The sequence below is a fragment of the Microcebus murinus genome, chromosome 6 (genome assembly GCF_040939455.1).
Source record: "Microcebus murinus isolate Inina chromosome 6, M.murinus_Inina_mat1.0, whole genome shotgun sequence".
NCBI lineage: Eukaryota > Metazoa > Chordata > Mammalia > Primates > Cheirogaleidae > Microcebus > Microcebus murinus.
In genome coordinates, this window is record NC_134109.1 from 41,002,034 (window position 1) to 41,028,897 (window position 26,864).

The following is a 26,864-nucleotide window of genomic DNA, read 5'->3' on the forward strand; positions in this document are numbered from 1 at the left end:
TAAACCCTATTCTAATTGGCAACTACCCCACCATCCACTTTACCCTACTTAATTTTTCTACGGAAGCTATCATCCTCTAACTTAATATGTTAGATCTATCTCCCAACCTTCTCTCACCCCTTGGAATGTAGGTTCCAGAAAGGCAGGATTTTTGTCTATTTTGTTCACTAATGTATCTCAAAAACCTAAATTAGTATCTGACAGATGTTCAATAAGTATGTGTTGAGCTAGTGAATTAAGAAGCATATATTAGTTTATTAGGGCTGTCATAACAAGATCCCACAAACTGGGTGGCATGAAACAACAGAAATTTATTGTTTCAGACTTCTTGAAATCAAGGTGTCAGCAGGTCCATGCTCTCAAAAGCTCTGTTGAAGAATTTGTTCTGTGCCTTTCTTTTAGTTTCTGGTGTCATCAGCAATTCTTGGCATTCCTTGGCTTGACTTGTTCCATCACACGGTGTTTTCCTTGTGTGTCTCACATGGCATTTTCCTTTTCTTCTAAGGATATCAGTCATGTTGGTTAGGGCCTACTCTAATGACCTCACCTTAATTTGAGTACATCTGCTCTATTTCCAAGTAAGGTCACATTCACAGGTATTGGGGTTAGGACTTCAACATATGTTTTTGTGGAACACAATTCAATACCTAACAGCCACTTAACCTCAGCCACTAGGTGTCTGCCATTTGATACCTAGCTTTAAATCTCTTTTTTCAGTCAGAGATATTGTTTTTCATATTAATCAATGAAAATAGAAAACTTCTTATAAGTAATCTAAATTCAACAAAAGGCAGGACCAATATGAATGCAAAGCAGAAAATTTTGAAATTATGTTTACTGCAAAAAGAGATACTGTTAACAAAATAGTAAATCCATACAATTGACAATTAATGGTACACCTATTCCTGATAATCTTACTGCAAAGATTTCAAAGTTAAAAAATAAGGAAGCTTGTTGCAATGGAGTATATATTCCAGAAAGGAAGCTAAAACTTGTGTAGAAACGATTACAAAGTAACAGTTGTAAGTGCTTCAGTTATAAATAAAGCACTTAGGGAAAGATCACTACTTTGGGGAAAGGATGTTACAGAAGTAGCAGGCCTACAGGGCACAGGTACCTTGAAAGAATGAAACCAGCAAAATTTCAACAAGAGGTAGTTCATTAAAAACAAAGGAAGAAAAACAAAAATAAAAGTTAAACAATGACTGAGTATATATTTCAAAGAACCCCTGCCCTGAGAAGATACAAAGCACAAAAGCAAAGATTGATGATATTATGAGGACATGTTTATAAAACAGTTGTAACTTTACACAGAAATGAAATATCTTTTTCCTTATAAATGTAGAATTATTCATAAAAGAAACTGTAAAGTTAAAAGGTAAACATTTCCACACTTTGCCTAATAAATGCCTGTGTTACCAAACATTCTCAGTCCAAAGGATCAAATATATTTTTGGAAAAGCAACATTTTAATGACATGGACATATAAGTACCAAAAAGCAAAGAATCTAAAAAATAGACACATGCTAATATTTGAAATAACTGGTACTGATTAACACTATTCATGCTTTAAATGAAATAACTGCTGAAAATAATAAAATTAATGGAGTCTCCCATGCCCAGGACAGATTATGTGAACTATGCAGGGATAGTGTTGTTATTCTTTTTGAAAAATTGACTATGTAACAAACTTCCAAAATTAAACTGTTCTACTATATTTTATTGATACAAATACAATAAGTCTCATAAGCATCAGCTACCATTTTACCACTATACAAGGGAAACAAAGTCAAAAGAATTACATATTAATGCAAAGAGTAAACAAGAAGTGGTTTCACTTTCACTATAGTCACCTATAACAAAGCATCTTACATATTTTGTACAATTCTCTTGTAATCAACTAAATATTAGAAATAAAGGAAAGCTGAATTTTAATCAAACTTTTATTTCTCAGTGGAAAATGCTCTCTTCATCAGAGGTGGCTGAGCCTTCCCGACATCAAACATCATTTCCAAAGGTGGATTATTGAGAGAACACCAATCAGGTATACGACCTGTCTGATTATAATATTCCTTTGAAACTGAACGGCTCCCAAGTATATCTTGCAATGCTCCAAAAATAGCTCCTGTGTGATAAAAATGTTTTTATAGCTGAGATGAAAACTTTTACCAGAAATCTTTATGTACAGAGAAATCCACTTCACTATATGACAAGAGAGGACTAGTAAAATCAGCAATGCATAGTCACACTATTCAATTAATTCCAGTTAAGCTGTTCTGTATCTTATATTTTGAACAACAGAGTAAGCCATGATTCCTATGTTGAAAGTAACTTAAATGCCTTTTAGCAGCATGTAGTGAATATGATAACAAGTATCACTGTGTCTAAAAGCAAGGTAGGTAAACTGAGATGGAAGGTATTTTCAACTTTAGGTAAATACAATCAATAAGACCCTTCAGGTATTTGGGTTTTTTGTTTGCTTGTTTGTTTTGTTTTGCCACTATTCCAAGGTTACATGTCACTAAATAAAATAAATAGCACTGCAAAACTAAATAAGAGTCATTATAAAGTTCTAAGAATTTATAGTGAAGATCTTATAAAGACCCACAAGAAGTCTTTAAAAAATAATTTAGTTACTAAATCCATTTGTCCAAGATCAAAATTACATTTTAACCAAATTCTACAAGTAAATATAATATTCATTTAAAAATCTCAATATTTGTTTCTCTCTCTGAATGTATGATCCTGATAACTACTAGCTCTACTAGCTCTAACTACATCATAAAACACAGATCAAAATGTTTACAAATGTACACATTCATGTTTTTCCCTTCAAAGTAGTTACATGACCCTTGAACAACACAGGAGTTGGGGCATGGACTGCCCCACTTCCCCACCCCAGCAGTGGAAAATCCACATGTAACTTTTGACTCCCCCCCAAATTAACTACTAATAGCCTACTGTTGACCAGAAGCCTTACCAGTAGCAGTCAATTAACACATAAAAAGAATAGTATCTGCATATATTTTATGTATTTGTGACATAACTTTTTCTTAATTTTTTGGATATTTCTAGGCTGTGCAGTTCATCTGTTTTTTTCAAACAGTTGCTGCAAATCTCCAAAAAAATTTCCAGTACATTTACTGTAAAAAAACTGTGTATAAGTGGATCCTTGCAATTCAGTGTTATTCAAAGGTCAACTGTACTTATCAGGTTATTTTCTTATTTCAGTGAAACTATCGTTACTTAAAACATTCAATAAACTCAGTCTCAAACAAAGTATAATTATGAAATAAAGAGACAAATTTTCATTGTGGCTCACTAGCTTTGGAAGGCATTAAAACAAAGTTTTCAGCAATGATAGCAACACTGGAATAAATTCATAGCTTTCACTATTCTAAGGCATGACTTAAATTGGATGAAGATGTTTACTTAAATTAATAGTGCAAATGCCAAGAGAAATAGGTATTTATTCTGAAATAAGTATAGGTATTATACTTATTTATATAATACCTATTTATTTATACTTATTTATATAATACCTATATATTTATGTAGGTGTAAATACCCTACTTATTTATATAATACCTATATATACCTATTTATTTAAATAGGTATAATTCTGAAAAGTAATATAATTTAAGGAAAAGTCAAAGTTCAATAAAAATTATTTAACAGATTTATTTATTAAATGGAATTTTGAACACTGGATAATATATATAATATATCCATTAGTAATACCATTCAGGAACCAATTATATAATCATTATATTTTAAAAACAAAATTCTTACCTCCCAACCAGGCCACGCAATTAGCCTTTGCAGGTGGAGTATGAATTCGAAATGTCTTGGTGCCAAGTGTTTTTTTATATTTTGGTTTTTCTACCAAATACCTTATTTCTGCAAGCAATCTATGGAGAAATCCTGGTAACATAGATGTGCCACCTATGACTACCAAATTCTCTGCTAGTTGCTTCCTGGTATCTATTGGGCACTGTTATTAAAGAGAAAGAAAAGAAAGGATTTATCCGTAACTGGATAAATAATGCTTAGCTGGACATAAGAAAATATGTATATGACTCAAGAGACATAAAAAATAAAAAAGAAAAAACAACATAAAGAAAATATATGGAAGTATTTAGTATAGATTAAACAGGTGATCATTTTTATTACAAAAAAGGCCACAGAAAGGTTTCTTTCATGCAGCTAATATAACCAACATGATAATACTACTAAATGTATATATAGAACTTATATAAGATTTTAAAGTATTTTAAAATCTAATATTATAGAATTTTAAATTACACAGGGCATACAGCAATAATATGAGTGTTCTCATTTTCAGGGTTGAATGACCAAGTTGGGCAAAGAGCATGAGAAGAAATAACTTTTATTTTTTAGTAAGGAAGGTATGTGGAAACTTAGTTTTTCTAAGGTGTTATCTTCATTATTATACCCAGAGCCAGTTGTAGGAAGATAACACTCTTAGAAAAATTATGTTTCCACATCAGTTTTCTCTAAGAATTAGTAATGATAAGGTCCTTCACTGAGCAGAGCCCTGGAGGTAGACAGTGTCTTCCAAGGTAATGATATTTCTGTGGAGTTCTATGATTACAAAGTCATTACACAAAAGAGACATATTACCATATGCTCTGTGGAATGTAAAATTCAATACTATACAAACCTAAATTTAAAGGAACCACAGGCCACACTAGGTACAAAATAGAAATCTGGAATACCCGCTCTGAGAAAATGCCATGTCCTTGGCACTCATTATCCCTGGGTTTGAAATGCTATAGATACCGTATCTTAGCACCCAAGTAAATCTCATTAACTATAAAATTTAACATAAAAGTTTACAAAGTATAAAAAGTTAAATAAAGGGATTGGTATTCTATAAAAGTCAGACTATTGATACAAGAGATTTAAAAACAAACTAACCACTTCCCAGTACACTTTCTTTGTTCTTACAAATAATATATGACAAGCACTGCTAGTTGCCTAAAATGGCTAAAGTAAAAATACAGAAGTTAACATTTAAAAATGTTTAAAGGCTGTTAATAAAATACCTGCATAAGGGAATCCAATATTAAAGTGGCAACTGATTTCTCTTCGTTATCTTGTTCAAAAAGAATTTCCACAACGGAATCTCTAAAAAGATTTTAAAAAGAGAGTACTTTGTTGGTGTCACAGAATATGGTACAGAATACACCATTAGTTTTGTTGACACAGTATTTTTACATACCAGCACCATGTTAATTATTAAAATACAAAGCCTTCTCATCTGTAAATGGGAAGAAGAATAGTATGTGCCTCACAAGGATTGAAGTGAAGATTCAATGAGTTAATCGGATAGGTCTGGCACATAGGAGGCATTCCCTAAATATTAGCTATTACTATTATTATGTATAGATTTACATATCTTTTATGTCCTGTTATACCTCCCCAAGCCTAATAAGAGAAAAGGAGCAGTATTCCATAAAAGTTAGTAAGATTCAACAAGCAGATTAGTTAGTAACACAACAGTTTTAAAAACAAACATACGTCCCCTACCCCCTGCATTTCTCTTTTTTTTTCTTTTCTTTTTTCTTTTTTTTTTTTTTTTGGTAGAGACACGGTTCTCACTATGTTGCCCAGGCTGGTCTCAAACTCCTGGCTCCAAGTAATCCTCCCACCTCCCAAAATGCTGGGATTATAGGTATAAGCCACTGTGCCAAGTCTGTTTTTAAAAATAATATATGACAAGGACTGCTAGCTGCCTAGTAAGATATCCATTTTCCAGTTTCTTATCGAAATAAAAGAACTCTATTTTGGGTGGCATGAGGAAGATCTTTATGGTGATAGTTATATATATATATATATTTATATATTACATATATTTAAGGCATACAACGTGATGTTTTGATATACATGTATGCGGTAAAATGATTACTACAGTCAACCAAATTAACCTACCCTTCACCTTCCATAGTTACTTTTTTTGTGTGTAAAAAGAGTGCCTAAAATCTATTCTTAGCAAATTTTCAGCATACAACACAATAGTATTAACTATACTCATCATGCTGTACATTAGATTTCTAGACTTATCTTACATGACTACAAAAATTTGTGTCCTTGATCTTCTCCCAATTTCCTTCCCCTCCTCTCCCTTGCACTTATTGTTCTATTCTGTTTCTAGATATTTAGCTTTTGAGATCAAGCAGTATTTTTATTTCTGTGTCTTGTAATAGTTCTATATCTTGATTGTTATAGTGATCACAGAAATCTATACTTGATAAAATTATCCAGAACTATATATATACTTTATAACAATGCCAATTTACTAGTTTTGATACTGTGCTATAGTTATATAAGATGTAACCATTGGTCAGTCTCTAAGATCCGTATAAAAAAAAACAAAAAAAAAAACAAAACAAAAAAAACAAACAAACAAACAAAAAAGATGTAACCATTGGGGGAAACTGGGAAGTTACACAGGACTTCTCTATTATCTTTTACAACTATTAAACACCTGTTACTCTATCATAATTTGAAAATAAAAAAGATAAAACCCTATTTTAAGCTGTATATCTTGTGCTTCCCATCCCCACCTCACCAATTACAACACTGAATTACCAGGCTCTCTTGCAGCTAGATGTAGTTAAGTATCAGACAGTGAAATGGAGGCAGGAATGAGTGGAACTTCTAGGAAGTTTCCTTAAAAAGGAGAGGAAGCATTTCTTTAGGACCAGTTGCTCACCACAGACATGATAGCTATAACTCCAGCAGCCATCTTGAACCTCAAGGACAAAGGCTACATCCCAGAGATGATAGATGGAAGGAGTTTTGGGTCTTTGATGGGAGTTGTCATACCATCCTGGACTATTTACCTCTAAGCTTCTTTTATTTTTTTTTTTTTTTTTCTTTTTTTAATGATGCAACATGCTAGGAACCTCTAAGCTTCTTTTAAATGAGAGACAAACTTCTATCTTGTTAAAGCCACTATCTTCAGGTTTATATAACTTGTAGCCAAACCAAATCCTAACCAATGAAATATAAAACTATATATATGTGTGTGTGTGTGTGTATATATATATATATACTCTATTTTTTATAAAATTAGGATATTATGTGTACTATTTTAAAGCTTTAAAAAATATTTTTCAAAACATGAAATTCTGCCATTAAAAAAAATAACAACATGAAATTCTCTTTATGACTCAACCTAGGGAATTTGCAGCCTTAAGGAAACACGTGGACTTCCAGGTCCTAAAGGTGTGGCCTTTTCACTGAATCCAAATTTTACATAACAAATCCTTTTATTAAAAGGGGTGCAGCAGAGAAAGATGAAGATATTCTTGTCTCCTTAGGTGCTAAAAAGAGAACAATCTTGAAATCAGAAGGCTGCAGGTTCCCCACCCCATTACTTAAGCAATGAAATATTAAGGTAGAAAACAAGTTGTTCTTTCTATGAAAACTATGTTGAATGCTTTGGGAAGACAAAATAGTTTTTAAAAATATTTTTAATAGAGGTGAGGCAACTGTTAAAGTCTAGAAGTCTAGAAATAATTAGAAGCATTTGTACCAAGACTGATTCACGGTAACTTTAAGTTCTCACCGAAAAGAAAAACTTTTGGAAAGTTTTTCTTTCCAAAAAAACCTGGAAATCATAAACCATTAATTACTAGTACTAGTTAGTGTAAATTTAACTCAGAACTCTATGAGCAGGCTTATTCTTAGAAAAACATTTGGTAAATAATCACACATTTATAAATTTTAAGTTAAAATAAAATGTTTAGTACACAGTTTTTTAAAATGGTTCTTTACTTTAAATAACCCTTCTTTTGATTTACCAACCAACTACTAACTGAGATTATGTCTACTTAGTAGTTTTTAGTGGACTGAGAACTTTTGGAAGGAAAACATGTTAGCAAACAACTATAAATTAATTGGGTTTGGAATGTGAGACATAGTGGCTTCCTTTATTTGTAATGTATTTTCCGATTATTTAGTAACCAAAAATTCCATATTAGTTGAAATTCCTTATTCTGGGCTCCACTAAACAATCAGGAGAAAATTTAAAATTGTAATTTAATGAATATAACTTGAATGAGATAAAAAGGATACAAAAAAAACTACCCCAAAAAGCTACATTCTCACTTTTTACCTTCCCCTATTTTACCATCTTTAACTTCACATATATTTATATATTATTTGTGAAGTTAATACATATAACTTCACATGTATTTATATTCATCATTTTACTATCTCAACCTCTGTATTATCTCAAAATCTAATAAGATTTTCAATATGTTACATGATAATTATTTTATGTGCATCTTCTGATCTTATATTTTACAAACAATATTTTTATAATACAAACTCTCTTAAGCTGGGGTATAAATAAAAATTATATTGTAGACAAAATAATTATATGTCTTTAACAACAACTTATATTGTTATCATCAGACAAAATAATCAAATGAATAATAAAAGGTAAATTACGAATGGATCCTAAGGATTGAGTATATTTGGAATACTGCATTCTTTCTAACAAAACAAAATTTTGAAGCCTGAGTTAGCAAACTAAAACCTGCAAGTTAAGTCTAGCCCACCACATATTTTTGCAAATAAATTTTTAATGGAACACAGCAGCCATGTGCATTCATTTACATATTGTCTATGGCTGATTTTATACTACAACTGTACAGCTGAGTAGCTGTAACAGAGACCATATGAACCACAAAGCCTGGGGTACTTACTCTTTGCCTAAACAGTAAAAGTTTCCTTTTTTTTGGTTTGTTTAAATGTATACATCTTAAACAAACTATGTGTTTTAAAGTATCATACTTCCTACTTCACCTCAAAGAATGGTTAGTTTCATCAATTAAACTAATTCTGAATGGCTCTGATGAACAGGAAACAATATTTTTTAAAGTTTTAAACAGCTTAAAAAGCTGAATAAAATTAATCATGAATGATGAGGCTTAATGAAAAACAACTGTTAAATGGCAATACCGAAAGAAAGGTTTACATAAATATATATATATATATATATATATATTTTTTTTTTTTTTTTTTTTTTTTTGAGACAGAGTCTCGCTTGTTGCCCATGCTAGAGTGAGTGCCATGGAGTCAGCCTAGCTCACAGCAACCTCAAACTCCTGGGCTCAAGCGATCCTTCTGCCTCAGCCTCCCGAGTAGCTGGGACTACAGGCATGTGGCCCCACGCCCGGCTAATTTTACATATATATATTAGTTGGCCAACTAATTTCTTTCTATTTATAGTAGAGACGGGTCTCGCTCTTGCTCAGGCTGGTTTCGAACTCCGCCCGCCTCGGCCTCCCGGAGTGCTAGGATTACAGGCTTGAGCCACCGCGCCCGGCCAACATAAATATTTTTAAAAGCCGAAAATTTCTTTTATATTTTAGTTTACTTTTTGCTTATAAAAATTAAGATCTAACCTGATTGATCCAAGAACATGTAAAATCTTCTCTCCATCTAACGGATAGTCAACATTTGGGGGTGGTGAGGGACGCTGAAATATAAATATCATGTAAGCATAAGTCCATACATGTTGTAACCTCTGAAAAAAGAGAATACATTTATTTTTAACTTACCTCATCATTCCCATCAATATTAAATTTTGCTGCTTGGATTTTCAGTCCACGCTTCAGATCACTAACAAAACAAGTACGCACTTCAAGAAAAGAAGACCTTGTTATGGCTAGTGATTAACTGAATGCAATACAGTGAACCCACAACCCAGTTAAAACAATTCTATCCAAATGAACATGCTAATGATCATCCAACCCTTTGGATTTTATAAACTCTATTCCTGTCTTTAGTAAGCTTATGACAATTTATTCATAAATAAAAAAATTTTCGGCTGGGTGTGGTGGCTCACGCTTGTAATCCTAGCACTCTGGGAGGCCGAGGCGGGTGGATTGCTCAAGGTCAGGAGTTCAAAACCAGCCTGAGCAAGACCCTGTCTCTACTATAAAAATAGAAAGAAATTAATTGGCCAACTTATATATATATAAAAATTAGCCGGGCATGGTGGCACGTGCCTGTAGTCCCAGCTACTCGGGAGGCTGAGGCAGTAGGATTGCTTGAGCCCAGGAGTTTGAGGTTGCTGTGAGCTAGGCTGACGCCACGGCACTCACTCTAGCCTGGGCAACAAGCGAGACTCTGTCTCAAAAAAAAAAAAAAAAAATTTTCATTGAGGAGTCAAAAGATGGGTATATTCATCTTCTATAAAATCTCATTTTAAAAAAATCACCTTTGTGGGAAACTAGCATGTTGTTTGATATCTCATGTACAAAGAGTACCCAAATGAAAATAAAATTTAGCATCATAAAATGTAGCTATTCTAATTGAAGAGGATGTTTTTTGAACTAGGTTTTTTCTCTATCTGATTACTTTTTAAAAAATCTTGGTTAGAACACAAACCTAAATTTTGCTTTGTTACAGTTTAACACTCCTCAGTTTAAGGCATTTTGGTTAAGATTATTTTCTCCAGCTTAGCACACCCCAATACAACCACTACCACTATATCATTTTGTATTTTTGCATTTTGGAATACTTAACTCTTTTAAAGTTTCTTTCCATTGCAAAGTACCTTTTATAATAAGCTACTTCATAAACTATTTCAGAAATAGTTAAGAAATCAATCAATTTTTTTGGGGGGGGGAGACAGAGTCTTACTCTCTTGCCCGGGTGAGAGTGCCCTGGCATCAGCCTAGCTCACAGCAACCTCAAACTCTTGGGCTCAAGCAATCCTCCTGCCTCAGCCTCCTGAGTAGCTGGGACTACAGGCATGTGCCACCATGCCCGGCTAATTTTTTCTCTATATATATTACTTGGCCAATTAATTTCTTTCTATTTATAGTAGAGATGGGGTCTCGCTCTTGCTCAGGCTGGTTTCAAACTCCTGACCTCCAGCTATCCTCCCGCCTCAGCCTCCCAGAGTGCTAGGATTACAGGCGTGAGCCACCACGCCCGGCCTGGCTCCTTCTTTTTAATAGCTACATGGTATCCCTTGTTGTGAAGTTACCAAACTTCATTCAACATCCCCCTTTTAAATGGGATGCACACTTTTAATAAATACACTAGATTGCTTTCCAAAAAGATTAGTTTAGGCCAGGCGCGGTGGCTCCCGCCTGTAATCCTAGCACTCTGGGAGGCCGAGGTGGGCGGATCGCTGGAGGCAGGAGTTTGAAACCAGCCTGAGCAAGAGCGAGACCCCATCTCTACTATAAATAGAAAGAAATTAATTGGCCAACTGAAATATATATAAGAAAAATTAGCCGGGCATGGTGGCGCATGCCTGTAGTCCCAGCTACTTGGGAGGCTGAGGCATGAGGATTGCTTGAGCCCAGGAGTTCGAGGTTGCTGCAAGCTAGGCTGATGCCAGGGCACTCACTCTAGCCTGGGCAACAAAGCGAGACTCTGTCTCAAAAAAAAAAAGATTAGTTTGTAATCCTTACTAAGTGCACATATGAAATCAATATAATGAAGAGCAAGATCTGTTTTACAGCACTAGCTCTAAAGCTATCTACTTATGTGACAATGAACAAATCATCTAATATTTCAGAGCCCAATAGTACTCAATTATTTCCAGGTCCCATTTAACTCTAAAATCGATTATTGTCTAATTTTTTATTAAATATTCTGAATTATTGACATTAATGACATTTTAAGTACTAAAAAACGTTAAATCATATCTTAAATGCATTTCCTACATTAGAATAAAAATGCCAGAAGACCCAATATGAACATTTATCATAAAAATTCAGTCTAGCAAAGTAGAAGCAATATGTTATTAAAATGAATTCGATATACTGTAGTACTTTGGTCACAATTTTAGAATTTTTGAACAGTGTGTAGAATAACTAAGCTAACAAAAATGTATGAAAAAAACTAGACTAAAAAACATTATACAACATCAAACAAGTGGCTTTCCTAAGCAACTGTGATTTCCTACTATACAAATTACTAGTTTCCTAATAATCCCATATACTCTATGTTATACAATTGAGAAGCTGCTTCAATAACATATCAAGAATGTCAGAACTTACATAAGTCTGAGAAAAATTAGAATTTGTATTTATATTATCTCATAGCCTATATATTATTTTTAGGATATTACAAGTTTATTTTCTGTGTAAATATTTAGAAACATATACCCTCCAAACTAACACTTAAGGATGAAAGGTACAAAAATGAGAACTTAGTTTACCTTTAATGTCCTCTAAGATACCTTCTGGTACTGAACCTGAAACGAAAATTTTATTTAGAATTATAGAACTTTAATAATAATTAAAAACAGTTTATTAACTTGCATTCACATTTCCATTTTCCATTTCAGCAAAATTTTAAAAAATATAACAATCAATTTTTTTAAAGCCTAATAGAAAAATTTACTTCATTTTTAGGGAAGAAATTTCATCATTCAAAGCCAAGACAAAGCACAGAAGCTGAAGCAAAAAAGTGAAGTTCCAAGTTTGCTTATCTTTCCTGTGATAATAAAGAGCTCTCAGTAATATGCTAACCTAATTAATACACATTTTCAAAAAGAATCACACACAGTCTTTTAATCTTGTCCTTTAAGGTAAAGATGACATTTTTAAAAATGAGAAAGTACCTATTTACAGAAAGCTATGCAATCCAGAAAGCATTTGGAAGATGGATGTTTGGATATATTACCATTGTTATGTGATTTTCTTGCCAAAAATCTCTTGTTTTCTGAGTTAGACTCAGAAACAAAATTTTCTTAACTAAATTTAAAGTCTTCTAAACTATGAATTTTTAATCCATTGTTAAATATGTAAAAATAGGCCGGGCGCAGTGGCTCACGCCTGTAATCCTAGCTCTCTGGGAGGCCGAGGCGGGCGGATTGCTCGAGGTCAGGAGTTCGAAACCAGCCTGAGCAAGAGCAAGACCCCGTCTCTACTATAAATAGAAAGAAACTAATTGGCCAACTAATATATATAGAAAAAATTAGCCGGGCATGGTGGCACATGCCTGTAGTCCCAGCTACTTGGGAGGCTGAGACAGAAGGATCGCTTTAGCCCAGGAGTTTGAGGTTGCTGTGAGCTAGGCTGACGCCACGGCACTCACTCTAGTCTGGGCAACAAAGCGAGACTCTGTCTCAAAAAAAAAAAATGTAAAAATATTTTGATTTATAAGAACAAATTATTGACATTAGGGAAGACAAATTTATAGCTGAAAAATGAACCATAATTATGCCCTTCTACCTTGATCTACATATCTTGTCAGTTATATCTTTTGGTTCTGAGCACTGAAACTATTAAAATCAGTTAAACTTAAAAAATGTACATTCAAAATGGTGAGCCACAATTTTTTTTAAAGGATATTTACACTACTTTTGAGGAGTGAAAAATGTTTTATCATTAGTAAGAATGAATTTAGAATTATTTATTATTTTAATATCTCATCCTTTCCAAGTTCTTTTATTTTTTTATTTATTTTATTTTTTTGAAACATAGTCTTACTCTGTTGTCCAGGCTAGAGTGCCATGGCGTCAGACTAGCTCACAGCAACCTTAAACTCCTGGTCTCAAACAATCCTGCTGCCTCAGCCTCCCGAGTAGCTGGGACTACAGGTATGTGCCACCATGCCCAGTTAATTTTTTCTATATATTTTTAGTTGGCCAATTAATTTATTTCTATTTTTAGTAGAGATGGGGTCTCACTCTTGCTCAGGCTGGCTTCGAACTCCTGACCTTGAGTGATCCTCCCGCCTCGGCCTCCCAGAGAGCTATCACGTTCTTATTTTTGTATATTTCATAATATGGTAGTAATAGTACGTATATAGTTTTATAAATAAACATATGGATTGAAGGTACATGTTCAAAGTTTTATTTTACCTCTGGGACCAGAATATGATCAAATAAGTTTGAAGATTCCTATCCTCAAGTATTAAAATTTATCTCACAAGAGGGTAAAGATAAACCAAAAGTACCCCTGGCCATAAATAGATGTGAGAAATGTAACTTGATTATAAGAACCTACAATTTAAGAGTAAGTGCTAAAAACCACAGCATTCCACAACTTAAATACTCTCTCTAGGAATATTCAAATAAATTCTAACATGTGTCAAAGAAACTTGGTAATATGAGAAAGAGTTTTCTTTAGGCAAATGTAAGACAGCCTTGAAAATAAAGGGTTTAATTTAGGTAGGAGTAGATTCTACTTTGGGGAAAGGGTACCTTAATCTTAGCAAACAATCACAACTATTTAAATTTTGTAAGTGAGGTACAGAAACAAGAGGCATTCGCTGGCTCTGGCTCTGAAAAATCATTTAAATTACAGTTTAAATTAGTTAATTTACGAGAATAAAAATCGCAACATTTAAAATTGTATACCTTTTAAATCAGTGTACTTACTGCAAGGCTAACGGTCACAGACTCAGACTTTGAGAAGTACAGGAAGGAAAGATTAGAATCAGTCTAAGAAATCAGACTGAAGAAAAAGTATCCAAGAAGGTATGGTTTAGAATTTTAAGGAAATGTTGTAATTAGTTTTTCTTTTTATCTCAAAATATCATAGAGGTACAAATGTTTTTAGTTACACAGATTACTTTTGTTATGCTTGAGTCAGGGTTATAAGCATGCCCATCACCCAGATAGTGTTTACTGTACCTATTAGGTAGGTTTTTGCTCATCCCCTCCTCCTCCTTCCCCTAATCAATTTTAAAGATATTTTATTTACTAAAAACATCTTGGGACACTACACTGAACTTATCATCCTTAGAGACCTTTTATAAATTAACTGTCATCATTATATAGTAAAATGGTAACAAAGTTTATCTGGAATAGGAAAATTATAATCAAATCTTTATAATTAAAATTGCTATTATTTTAACTATCAATAAGGAACAATATGAAAACATGATACACAGGACTTAGTCTCCTGAAAACCTGCCTTTCCTTTCTAACATTTATTCAGTGCCCAAGCACTACACTAGGTGCTGCAGACTGAAATATAAATAAAACAGGCATCGTCAAATTCTACTGGGAGAAACAAGTAAATTAACAGGCAAATGAGAATGTGTCATATGTGCTATAATAAATACTGTGATGGGCTTAATAGAGAGAGGAACAATTTTTCTGCTTTGGGAAGATGAGAAAGGCTTTCCATTGAAGATGACATTCCAGCTGGGTCATGTAGAGGGATCAAAAACCTAAGTAGGCAAAGAAAAACATCCCAAGTGAAAAAAGAAAATAAATGAAGGCACAGTGTCGTGCAAGGACTTACAGTGCCTAGAAAACTATAAGAAATTTACCGTAGCTGAAATAAGGAACAAAGAATAGAGTAAGGCTAAGAGGGAAGATAAAGTTAGGTTGTGAAGAAACTTGTATATCAAACAGATATTAGATTTTAACCTGTAGGAACTAACAAAAATTCTCAAGCAAAAGAGCAACATAATCAGATTTATTTTGTGGAAAGTTATTTCTGGCAACAGTGTGAAACAGACTAAATCAGTCCATAGAGGAGGCTCCTATAATAATCCAAGCAAGAAATGTGGGCCTAGATTAAAACAATGTCTTTGTTTTTAGATGTTCAGTGGTGTGGAAAATGGAAAAAAGAGGTAAAATTTCAAAGAGATTTCTGAGGGAAAGTTGAAAGAATATGATAACTCTCAGGTTGCTAAAATGGGAAATAAGGAAGATGTCATTGTCTTTATCTAATAAAGAAGGAAGAGATTGGCTGGGCACGGTGGCTCACACCTGTTAATCCTAGCACTGTGGGAGACTGGGATCAAAGGATCACTTGAGTCCAGGAATTTGAGGTTGCTGTGAGGTAGGCTGATGCCATGGCACTCTAGCCCAGGCAGCAGGCAAGACTCTGTCTCAAAAAATAAATAAATACATAAACAGGCCGGGCGCTGTGGCTCACGCCTGTAATCCTAGCTCTTGGGAGGCCGAGGCGGGCGGATTGCTCAAGGTCAGGAGTTCAAAACCAGCCTGAGCAAGACCCCGTCTCTACTATAAATAGAAAGAAATTAATTGGCCAACTGATATATATATAAAAAATTAGCCGGGCATGGTGGCGCATGCCTGTAGTCCCAGCTACTCGGGAGGCTGAGGCAGAAGGATCGCTCGAGCCCAGGAGTTTGAGGTTGCTGTGAGCTAGGCTGACGCCACGGCACTCACTCTAGCCTGGACAACAAAGCGAGACTCTGTCTCAAAAAAAAAAAAAAAAAAAAAAAAAAAAAATACATAAACAAACAAACAAACAAACAAGGAAGAGATAATGTGTTCACTTTTGGAAGTCTTAAGTTTGAGGTGCCTAGTAAGAAGCATAGTTTATATCTAATAATCAATTGGAAATATATAGATATCAAGTTTAGAAGAAGGATCTGGCTCAGTAATATATGGGAGCAGATGTGATCACCTTTAAAAAGCCTGTATGAAGAAAGAAGAAACAAAACAACCAATCCCTGAGGAAATAACAGTAGAGAAAGCAAGAGCAAAGGAAACCCAGACAGAATACTCAGAGAAATAATAGAAAACCATAAAGGAAAAGAATCCTGAAAGCTTAGGGAAGAAAGAATTTCAAGAGTACATAATAAGCCACTATGTCAAAATGATGACTAGCACAAAACTACTGGATTTGGTGATTAAGAGCTCAATGATGACCTTATAACTGAAGCAATGCTATCAAAGTAGGAGGAGGGAAAAGAGAATAACTATGCAATGGGGCAAAAACTAAAATATAAGTTAAAGAAATGAAAAGAGAATGTAAAATGCTCTTAAACAGCTTAAAATGAAGTTACCCATCACTGAAGGAAGGCTCTGTTCTTTAGCAGCACTCGTGTCAACGGTACATTGTTCCAACAGTTGAGTTTCCAACTCCCTGAATTAAAAAAAAAAAAAGTTATTGGAATTAAAATATTGCAACTGATATCCTTTTCTTATTTAATACTTTTACTACACAATAGATTATGATGCTGTAAATAAAAATGGTTTTATTCTAAAAAGATAAATACTCAAAGCAAATAGAACATAGAATAAAATTAAATGTCCACATCACAAGCCTTCTATTGATCACTGATCAATAAAATGACTAGCATCTGTTTTTGTGGCACATGTGAAAATAATATGCTAAATTCCAAGAAACTTACCTGTGAAGAGCTTTTCCTCCTAAGGGGAGTGCTCCCCAACAATTTAATACTGGAATTCCTTCATATATCTACAGAATAGTCAAGGATATTACTATATTAGGAGATAAAGTGTGATTTTCTTGATATTTTCCCCACCTTCTGCAGTGTTGTTCTAAATCAGCTTTGGTGTCAGAATTTTGTTGTTTTTTTTTTTTTTTGAAACAGTCTTGCACTGTAGCCCAGGCTAGAGTGCTGGGATGTCAGCCTACCTCACAGCAACCTCAAACTCCTGGGCTCAAGCAATCCTCCTGCCTCAGTCTCCTGAGTAGCTGGGACTATAGGTGTGCACGACCACACCCAGCTAATTTTTTCTATTTTTAGTGGAGACAGTGTCTTGCTCTTATTCAGTCTGGTCTTGAACTCCTGACCTCAAGTGATCCTTTTGCCTCGGCCTCCCAGAGTGCTAGGATTACAGGTGTGAGTCACCTGGCCCGGCCCATTAAATATTAATTTTTCTTTTTTTTCTTTGAGACAGAGTCTCACTCTGTTGCCCAGGATAGAGTGCTATAGCATCAGCCCAGCTCACAGCAACCTCAAACTCCTGGGCTCAAGCAATCCTTCTGTCTCAGCCTCCCGAGTAGCTGGGACTACAGGCCTGCACCACAACGCCCAGCTAATTTTTTCTATATATTTTTAGTTGGCCAATCTATTTTTTTAGTAGAGACGGGGTCTCATTCTTGCTCAGGCTGGTTTTGAACTCCTGACCTTGAGCAATCCTCCTGCCTCGGCCTCTCAGAGTGCTAGGATAACAGGCGTGAGCCACCACGCCCAGCCTAATTCTTCTTGATTGAACTTTCTCATTTCAGTTTCTCCAATTACTTTGCATATGATTTTTTTTCCTAGAACCTATCCTAGTCAACTTTTTTTGACACATCCTAATTAGCTGATGTTCCTTTTGAAAATTAATATTCATAAGGTCTGCTCCTTATGAATATAAGGAGTATATACTGGGACCAAATCACAACAACAACATCCTTTTTTTTTTTTTTTGACAACTTCCATAAAAAGTAAACTTAGGTCTTATAATCCTGTGAACTTTTTCCACATGGTGATTTGTATATGGCAACTCAAAATAGTTCAATACAATAAAAATCATTTGTAATAAGTCTAATTATTATATTTAAAGTGGAGTAAAAACTGCAAAATTGGCTGAATGACAAAAAAGATACAGGTAACACCAGGCTTTCCCTATATCCACAATCCAGGACCATGGCAGAGTTAATTCCAAGCGTCAGAAGAGCCATTAGATGACTTGGAGCAAGCAAGACAGATGGAACCTGGAAAACAACACAATCAAAACAACAACAACAAAACCAGGATGAGTGTCATATCTGAAGGTATCTGACTTATATTAAAATATATTTGAAAAAATTCACAGGAAAATTATATTAGATTATATCATGATACCTATTGAACCATTTTATGGCACTAAATTAAGAACTAGTTTGATTTATTTACATAAATCATATTAATATAATCATTTAGTCAATAATCAAAAATATACTATAATAAACAAAACATTTTAAACTAAGTTGTTTCATTCCAAAATGACAATTATGAAGCATTTTTACTAAATCTTGTTCTATCTCTTTTGGAAGAGAAAACTGAAAGGGATAAAAGAGGAGGTTCAAAAAATATAAATTCAGAGGAAGATGCTAAATTAAAAGAAAAGAGATGCTTTTACCAGCAAGATGAAAATACAGAAAAAGAATTTTCTTGATTATCTTTATTTGCAAAGCTTATAATGTAAACTGTATTTTTTAAACACTGTAATATAGCAGTTAAAATTAAACCAGAGAACAAAACTACAAAATAGCTGTTTAACAGTTTTTTCAGTGAGAATCTGCAGATCTGATGACATCTCAAATATCAGAAATCCAATCAAAATATGAAAGTGCACCATAATCAAGTGGCAGACAAAGTAATGGCTATATTTCCTTACCTAAATAGACACAGCATGTATTCTAGTCATATACAAGACAAGGATACTAACACAAACACAGCTAAAACTCTAAGAATCTCCTATGTTATTCATGTGAAAGGTGACGTGACTTTTTCTTGTTTTGTTTTGTGTTCTCCCTACTGCAGACAAAATTCCTGAACCTATGATATCAGCAAGTACAGGAGGCTATGCGACCTGTTTCTTTGTGCCTGCCTTACCAAAATATAACTTAGAAATATTAACTGCCCTTACCTCATAAAGACATTGTGATTGCTGGTATTAGTTATATTTTGAGTTCAGCAGTATGTAAGAAAATACATTTGTATGTGCTTAATTTCTTACATACTGTATACATTTCATACAATCTTCCATTTCCCATTGCTGAAAAAAAACTAAATTTCAAGGCAGAGATTTAAAAAAATTTAAATGATAAAGATTCTGGTCTACTTTGAAATGTATTAACCTTAAGACATATTCTTGGTCTTAAAATAATCTTGACTCCTATAAAATAAAAGCTATCAGTCATATTACTAATGTTACGAGGTAAGTCTCATTCTTGGCAATGCCCACTTACACTGAGGGGGAGACTGTTTGAATACTCTATTTAAAACAAATTTAAAGCCTAAAATGAAAAAATTAAAGAATTCCAAATAGTATAACTAAATAATAGAAGCTAGAAAGACCTGGAAGAAACGCATCACAAACTTGATGACACACAATACACCTTTTATTCTGAGAAAAAGTCCCCAAATAAAAAATCTACATTAAAATAAACAACAAACACTAATTTAAAAAAATCTCCAATTATCTAAGGGTTGTATGAAATGCTAAGTAAGCATGAAATAACCATACTAAGGAAAAAAATAAATGGTCAATTTGAAGAGGTTTCTGTTATCTGGTTCCTCAACTGTGTAGTATATACAATAAAAGAGATAAAATGAGCACCTTTTTTAGTTTAAGTTTTGAGTATCTACCAAAAAAAGAGAAGAAAGATTCCCTGACAAATAAGAATTTTATTACTTTTCTTTCAACTTCAAAAGCAATTTACGCATTTGATTTAAAAACAGGTACCTCAAAATATTTGAAAAGAACACGAGTGAGTGTCTCTCTGAAGTGGGAAGGACATAATACCGACTCGATAACCACAACTCGGCGGTCTCTGGGATTCACCAATAGATGCCTGAAAAGTGATAGTGTTTTTTAAAAGTAAATAACAGTTTGATTTATTTTGGTTAAGAAGTGCAATTTGATAAGAATAGAGAAATTATACTACCTCAAGAAGCTTTAAGATGAAAAGACATCATATCCCTGAAAGATAATGTTTCTGACCTCTTACTATGTGCCATGCACTGTGCCAGAACTTTATTAACTCATTTATTTCAGAAAACTAAAACCATAGCCTACTATGATTACTAACTAGAGCCATTAAAATTATTTTTTTTTTTTTTTTTTTTTTTGAGACAGAGTCTCACTTGTTGCCCAGGCTAGAGTGAGTGCCGTGGCGTCAGCCTAGCTCACAGCAACCTCAAACTCCTGGGCTCAAGCGATCCTCCTGCCTCAGCCTCCCGAGTAGCTGGGACTACAGGCATGCGCCACCATGCCCGGCTAATTTTTTCTATATATATTAGTTGGCCAATTAATTTCTTTCTATTTATAGTAGAGACGAGGTCTCGCTCTTGCTCAGGCTGGTTTCGAACTCCTGACCTTGAGCAATCCGCCTGTCTCGGCCTCCCAGAGAGCTAGGATTACAGGCGTGAGCCACCGCGCCCGGCCTGAAATTATTTTCTTTTATTAGGTTACAAAAGTAATATATGCTCAGAAAACTCCAAACACTATAGACATTTTCAACTTGGAAAGTGCAAGCACTTTATACTCCTACTACCTGGAAACTACCACTGAGAGCAGTCTGTGTATTTTTCATTCTTATGAATGTGTATGCATATATTTTAACAGAAATATTCATCCACAGATATTGTTCTTCAACTTGCTTTTTTTCACTTATCAATATATCTAAAACACCTTTCTGTACTAGTACATTTAGATACAGAACTCTTTTTTAATGAATCCAGTGTTTCGTTGTATGGGTTTATAGTAATTTAATTATCAATCACCTTTATTAATGGACATTTGATTTTCAATATTTCCTTATGTTTGTTAGTTTTCTAGTCTTCAAATGTATTTTTGAAAAGGTTGAAAATAAACAAGTAAAACTGTTTGTGAAAACTTTGCAGTGAAAGTCAGTTTTTTTGTTGTTTTTTTTTACATCAACCAAATGCAACTATGACTGGCATTAGGAAATTCTATCTAATCACAAAAAAACAAACCAACCTGGGGGGAAAAATCTAAAAAGCAATTGCATCTTACCTAAAATACAGGATGTGGATGAATTCCTTTAGGTAGGAATATAATTCTTCTGTATTGATATTATACTGAACAACTTTGACAGGCTGTAAAAAATTAAAATGATTAATTTATATAAATAAAATAATGTCAGATTAAAACTAAAATGTGTTTTATTTTACCAGTACATTTTCTGGTAATAAATAAATAGCAATTTGTACTAAGGATACAAAAATTAAATATAGATTAATATCTTAAATTAGAAATCCTCAAGAAATAGCATATCTAAGATTATGGAATTTTTTGGTTTGTGGTAATAGAAGCATGTGTTCATAGGTAAAAGCTGTACTCATATGCATCTTCCCTTCATCTGACTTATCATTTTAGCATGACTGATGCTAAAAATCAGCATTCACCAAAAAGCATTACAGGCTTCCTCAAATACTCTAGACTTGGTTCAATACCTGTAGTCACTCCCAAGGCACTCATACCTTCTCTTTTGCAACATCACCATGCTTAATTACTTATAAAATATTCAACTTTCTGTTAGACTGTTAAGTTCCATGGGGCAAGAACTGTTTTTGGCTTGCATCTGATATGTTGTTCTTCAAAAGATACATTGCCAGGAACTAGTAGGTTGTTCATAAACATATGTTGTAAAAATGAGAACAAATACCATTAGCACTAAAGCAGCATATGCAAACACTACCAAACCACAAGTACTAAGTCAACACTAATATATAAAAAGGGCTTCATTTATGATTCTCAGAAAGCTCTAAGCACACTGATGCATCATTGGCAAACCTCTGTTCATTTACTTTTTCAAAGGAAAGACCATCATCAGCTTGGCGAACTTCTTCATTTTATGTGGCTTAAAGAAGGTTCCAAACCATATATAGTCAAATATAAGTAATCTTTATATACGTTTGTCTTTTCAAATGAAGATAGAAGTTCAAAGCACTAAGAAAAGTGCCAATGAGAATGTAAAAGTAAAATCTATCTAGTAACACAATAATGAAAATTATTACAAAGCAAAATTACATGAAAAATTAATAAACAGAAACTTCCATCACATTTTTGAATATCATACCACAAATATATACTATATTTCTGGCTTGACCAACAATTTGCAGAAAATTTTAAAATCAATGAAATGATTCCCTAATCAAGTATAATTAAAAAGATTTCTGATGTATTCCAATGCCAAATATAAATCGATGATCTAATCTATTCTGGTACAACATGTTTCTATAAAACACATATGCAATTGCTAAATAAGGAAGTAATGTTAGTATAATGTTAAAGTTGTATTAAAGTTAAAGTTGTGTTAAAGTTGTATAAAGTTCACGTTATACAAGAGAAGCTAAAATTATAATAGCAGAATTATAACCTTCCTCAAGAAAAAGAAAGTCATCAACTCCGTGGTCACACAGGTAGATATCCTTTCAGATATTTAAGAAAATTTAAATAACTTCCTATACCAGGGGTCCCTCCTCAAAGTATATCCTTTCATGACTCTATTGGCTCTATTTCCTCCTAGTTTCTACTTAACAACAGTCCCACTGGCTCAGAACTTGTTTCCATCGGTTTTGTCTCAGCACCCACTGGCCAGTACTTTCAATCTATGATTTTATTTTAATATTCACACTCAGCAGCTAGCCAATGCTATTCAGATTTTCCCCTAAAGTATCAATCATTGTTTTTGCTAGTCCTCTAATTACAAGGTTTTGTATGGTCTACCCCAACCTCATTTTTCCCATAAGCCTGTCTTTTTTTTTTTTTTTTTTTAATATATCATATTGTAGAACAGAGGTTTTTCAGGAATAAATATAAAATGTTACTGCAGAAAGACCTGTAGCTCATTTTTTAACAGATGAATTTTATGGCATATAAAATTATTCTTTCTATTGGTTGTAATTCCTGATTTGCCAAATAAGCTTTGGCAAGAAACTTACTAAAATGTGTTTTGAGTTGTGCATGGTGGCTGTGCCTATAATCCCAGCTACTTGGCTGAGGCAGGAGGATTGCTTGAGCCCAGAAGTTTAAGACTGGCCTGGGCAACATAGCAAGAACCCCATGTCAAAAAAAAAGTTTGTTTTTCAAAATTCTTTACAACTACAGATAAGGTAATAAAGGCCTGACATATTTGAAATAAGGTAAAAAAAAGTTATTCGGGGTATTATGTTACACTAGGCTTATAAAAGTATTTTACTAAGGTTATAAATTTTCTCTTGATATTATATGATTTCATTTATATAAAATGTTCAGAAAAGGCAAATCTATAGAAACAGAAAACGTATCAGTGGTGGGCTAGGGGCAGGAATGAGGATTAACTGTAAATGGCATTAGGGATCTTATTGAGGTGATAAAAATATTCTAAAATTGGACTGTAATGGTGGCTATATATCATAATTTTATGATATACAAATTAGACCTCTATAAATAAAGCTGATTTTAAAAAGTTCTCTTGGAAATATAGCTGTAAGTTACATATTTACCACTATTTTAACTAATCTTATTTGAAATCATATTTTAAAATATTTTACAGGACAGTATTTATTTTGCTCATTTGTTTTAAAAAATACCTTAGGCAGGCCGGCTCTTTTTATCACACTAGGAATTATACATCTTGGACCAGTTTCTCCAGCAAATCCACACCTGTAAATAAACAGAAAATTGAAACACTCAACTTACAGAATTCTCAGTATTTGTCATTCTAGTGTTTAATAATTCCAAATATTACTGTATTTGTTTCAAAACAATGGTCACAGAAACATCTGGAAATACCTTTGATGCAAGGGGACTACCCTCCCCCTCAAAAAACTAAGAAGTTATTAATATAATTATTAATAAATAATTGTATATTAAAGGAAAAAATCAAATTATTTAAAATTAGTGATACTGAAATAAACCAGTGTACAGTCATCCCTCTGTATCTACAGAGGATTAGTTCTAGGCCCCACTCCCACCCCACAGATGCGAAAATCTGCACATATTCAATTCCCACAGTCAGCCCTCCATATCTGCAGGTTTCACATCCATCCTGTGAATACTGTATTCTTGATCTGTGTTTGATTATGGATGCAAACTCAAGGATACTGGGGGCCATCTGTATTTACTGAAAAAAAATCCATATAAAAGTGGATCTGTACAGTCCAAAACTGTGTTGTTCAAGAGTCAACTATATTATTTTAGGGCAATATTTCCTTTTTCTCCCCATTTTTAATTTTAGCTGAATTTTAGGCAAGACGTTTCTATGATCCTGGATCTGTACATTATGTGACTTCATTCATATAATTCAGATGAATCACTCATAATTCCTTCATTCTAATATTATTAGCTTCCATATTGATGTTTGCTTCCAGTCTATTTTTTAACTATGCATATTTGATAGTTATAATCATACTTCATACACAGTGACCTCATACAATAAGCCGTCCATATTAATAGTCTTCATTGGTATTTTAAAAACTGTATAATATTTCATTCCTTAAAAAATATTATTTTTTCTTGAATATTTAGCTACTTCCATAGTTTATATTAGTAAAACAAAACTTTCCTTAAAAACTTGCTTTTTGATCATCATGCTAGTTATAGTCTTAATATCGCCTCTTCCTGTCTTGTCTAGTTTTTGGTATTGGTCTCTTCCTATCCCCAAATATCTCTCTCCATATTCTACTATTCCCATCTCCATGCTCACTTGCACTAACTAGTGCTTCTGAAATTCCCCAGCATGCAACCCATTAAGTAGCTTCAATTCCTTTCTTTTACTTCATATATTCATCTTATCGCCTTCCTGCTTTCATTTCCAATAATCGTCTTCCTGTCTATTTCTTTTTGCTGCTTCTTCAATGTACAGCCAAAACATCTTTGAGTAGTGGCCTCAAGATATTTATCATGCTATTCAGATAAATTTTTAAATAAACAAGAAAATATAAATTAATAAGGGAAAGGCTTGCATAGAGCAGTAAGAGAATGTCACAATCAAGGACTATGTTTAATCCAATTCTGGAGCTCCTGAGCTCCAATTTTTAAACAGGTTCTTTTGGCCATTTATTCAAAAAATGGTTATTAAAATGTTTACTCTATGTTAGAAAATGCTTAGAGGTCACAAAGATTTTTCAAAGGTTTCCATTTCAGAAATGTGCGTGTGTGTGTGTGTGTGTGTGTATATACACATATGTATTTGGTGTATTGCCTGTCACTTTCTTCTCTCTGGAGCCCATTACAAGGACTCTTAATCCGGGGTGCAAAGACCCTGCCAATCCCCTGAAACTGTGTGCAAATACCTTAAGATTTGTGGTTTTCATCTGATCCTTTAAGGGATCCTGCCATCCAAAAAGGATGACTGAACCACTATTCTCGTGTTTACAAGTTGTCTTTTAAAACATGTTAAATGTAACCTAAGAGTTTGGGGGGGGGGGCACAAAAGATTTCCAGAGTCTAATCAATAGAGCTTCACCTCTTTGTTTATGTGCCCAGTCTCCCTAGTTTGATTCCCTATACTTGAGAAGCAATAGGCCTGTCTTAAACATATTTGTATTTCCAGCACCAACAGAAGCTCCGTTCAATAAATGTTTCATGATGGAACATCATCAAGCATTCTAACTCGGTTGCTGCTTTCCTAACCAGCTGAGCCCAGGGTAAGCGGGGCCTAGATCATCGCTGTCATCCCCTGCATAGATGATCCATGCCAAAAGGTCCGTTCGGTTTGGGGTGACGATCCGAGGTGGCAGCGAGGGCTATTCTCCCGAACCTTCCTGGGGCCTCTCTAGGAGTCACAGCCCGATCACCCCCACCAGTCGTCCTCAGGATTCGCATCGCCCAAGGTGGTTATAAGGGCCGTCATTTGCAAAGAGAGCTGGGACGAAGAAAGGGAGAGGCCCGGAGCTGCCCGTGAGCCTGCGATGAGGACCCGGGCCCTGCCTGGGGCTCGGCCATCCGCCCTCCCCTCGGGCCGACCGCAGCCGGCGCCACGGCCACTCACTTGGTAAAGGCCTCTCCCAGGTCGATCACGACCGCCGTTTTCTCCCCGCTACTCCCCAGGCCCTCGTAGAGCGGCATGGCGACAGGGAGCCCGAGAGGAGTGGGCGCGGACGCCGCGGCCGACAGGGCTCTGCCCGCGGGGGGGCGGGGCTGGGGCTCGGGGCGACGGCGACGGCGACGGCGACGGCGGGGTCCTCGCGCGGCCACGGCGCACCACCCCGGGCTGTCCCAGGCTGTGCCTTATTCTGCGTTGACCCAAGTCCTTGCAGATGCTCCCGTCCGGAGGACTAGGGAGGAAGAGAGTAGGACGCCGCGGGTCTGAGTGTGGGGATGCGGAGGGTCAAGGAAACCAGGCGCGTCCGGCGCCCCGAGTGGGGCGGAGCCGGCCTCCGGGTCCTTCCTCCCGGCACGCCCCCCAGCGGCGCCC

The 26,864-nt window shown here is 34.7% G+C and overlaps 1 protein-coding gene and 1 long non-coding RNA gene across 2 annotated transcripts; one reads left to right on the top strand and one right to left on the bottom strand.

Annotated features, from left to right (window-relative positions):
• Nucleotides 1–235: 235 nt before the first annotated feature.
• ACTR10 (actin related protein 10) lies at nucleotides 236–26,601 on the bottom strand. The gene is made up of 13 exons (XM_076004008.1): nucleotides 26,439–26,601; nucleotides 24,037–24,109; nucleotides 21,476–21,558; nucleotides 20,183–20,291; nucleotides 18,339–18,446; nucleotides 17,131–17,198; nucleotides 16,783–16,862; nucleotides 12,221–12,256; nucleotides 9,600–9,679; nucleotides 9,444–9,517; nucleotides 5,070–5,151; nucleotides 3,793–3,994; nucleotides 236–2,125 (listed from the first exon to the last, which is right to left on the bottom strand). Exons 1-13 carry the CDS (start codon nucleotides 26,513–26,515, stop codon nucleotides 1,944–1,946), a joined length of 1,254 nt encoding a protein of 417 aa, XP_075860123.1. The 5' UTR covers nucleotides 26,516–26,601; the 3' UTR covers nucleotides 236–1,943.
• On the top strand, nucleotides 18,419–20,183 carry LOC142871463 (uncharacterized). The gene is made up of 3 exons (XR_012919717.1): nucleotides 18,419–18,506; nucleotides 18,997–19,090; nucleotides 19,258–20,183. It is a non-coding gene; the product is annotated as an uncharacterized LOC142871463 (long non-coding RNA).
• Nucleotides 26,602–26,864: the final 263 nt, after the last annotated feature.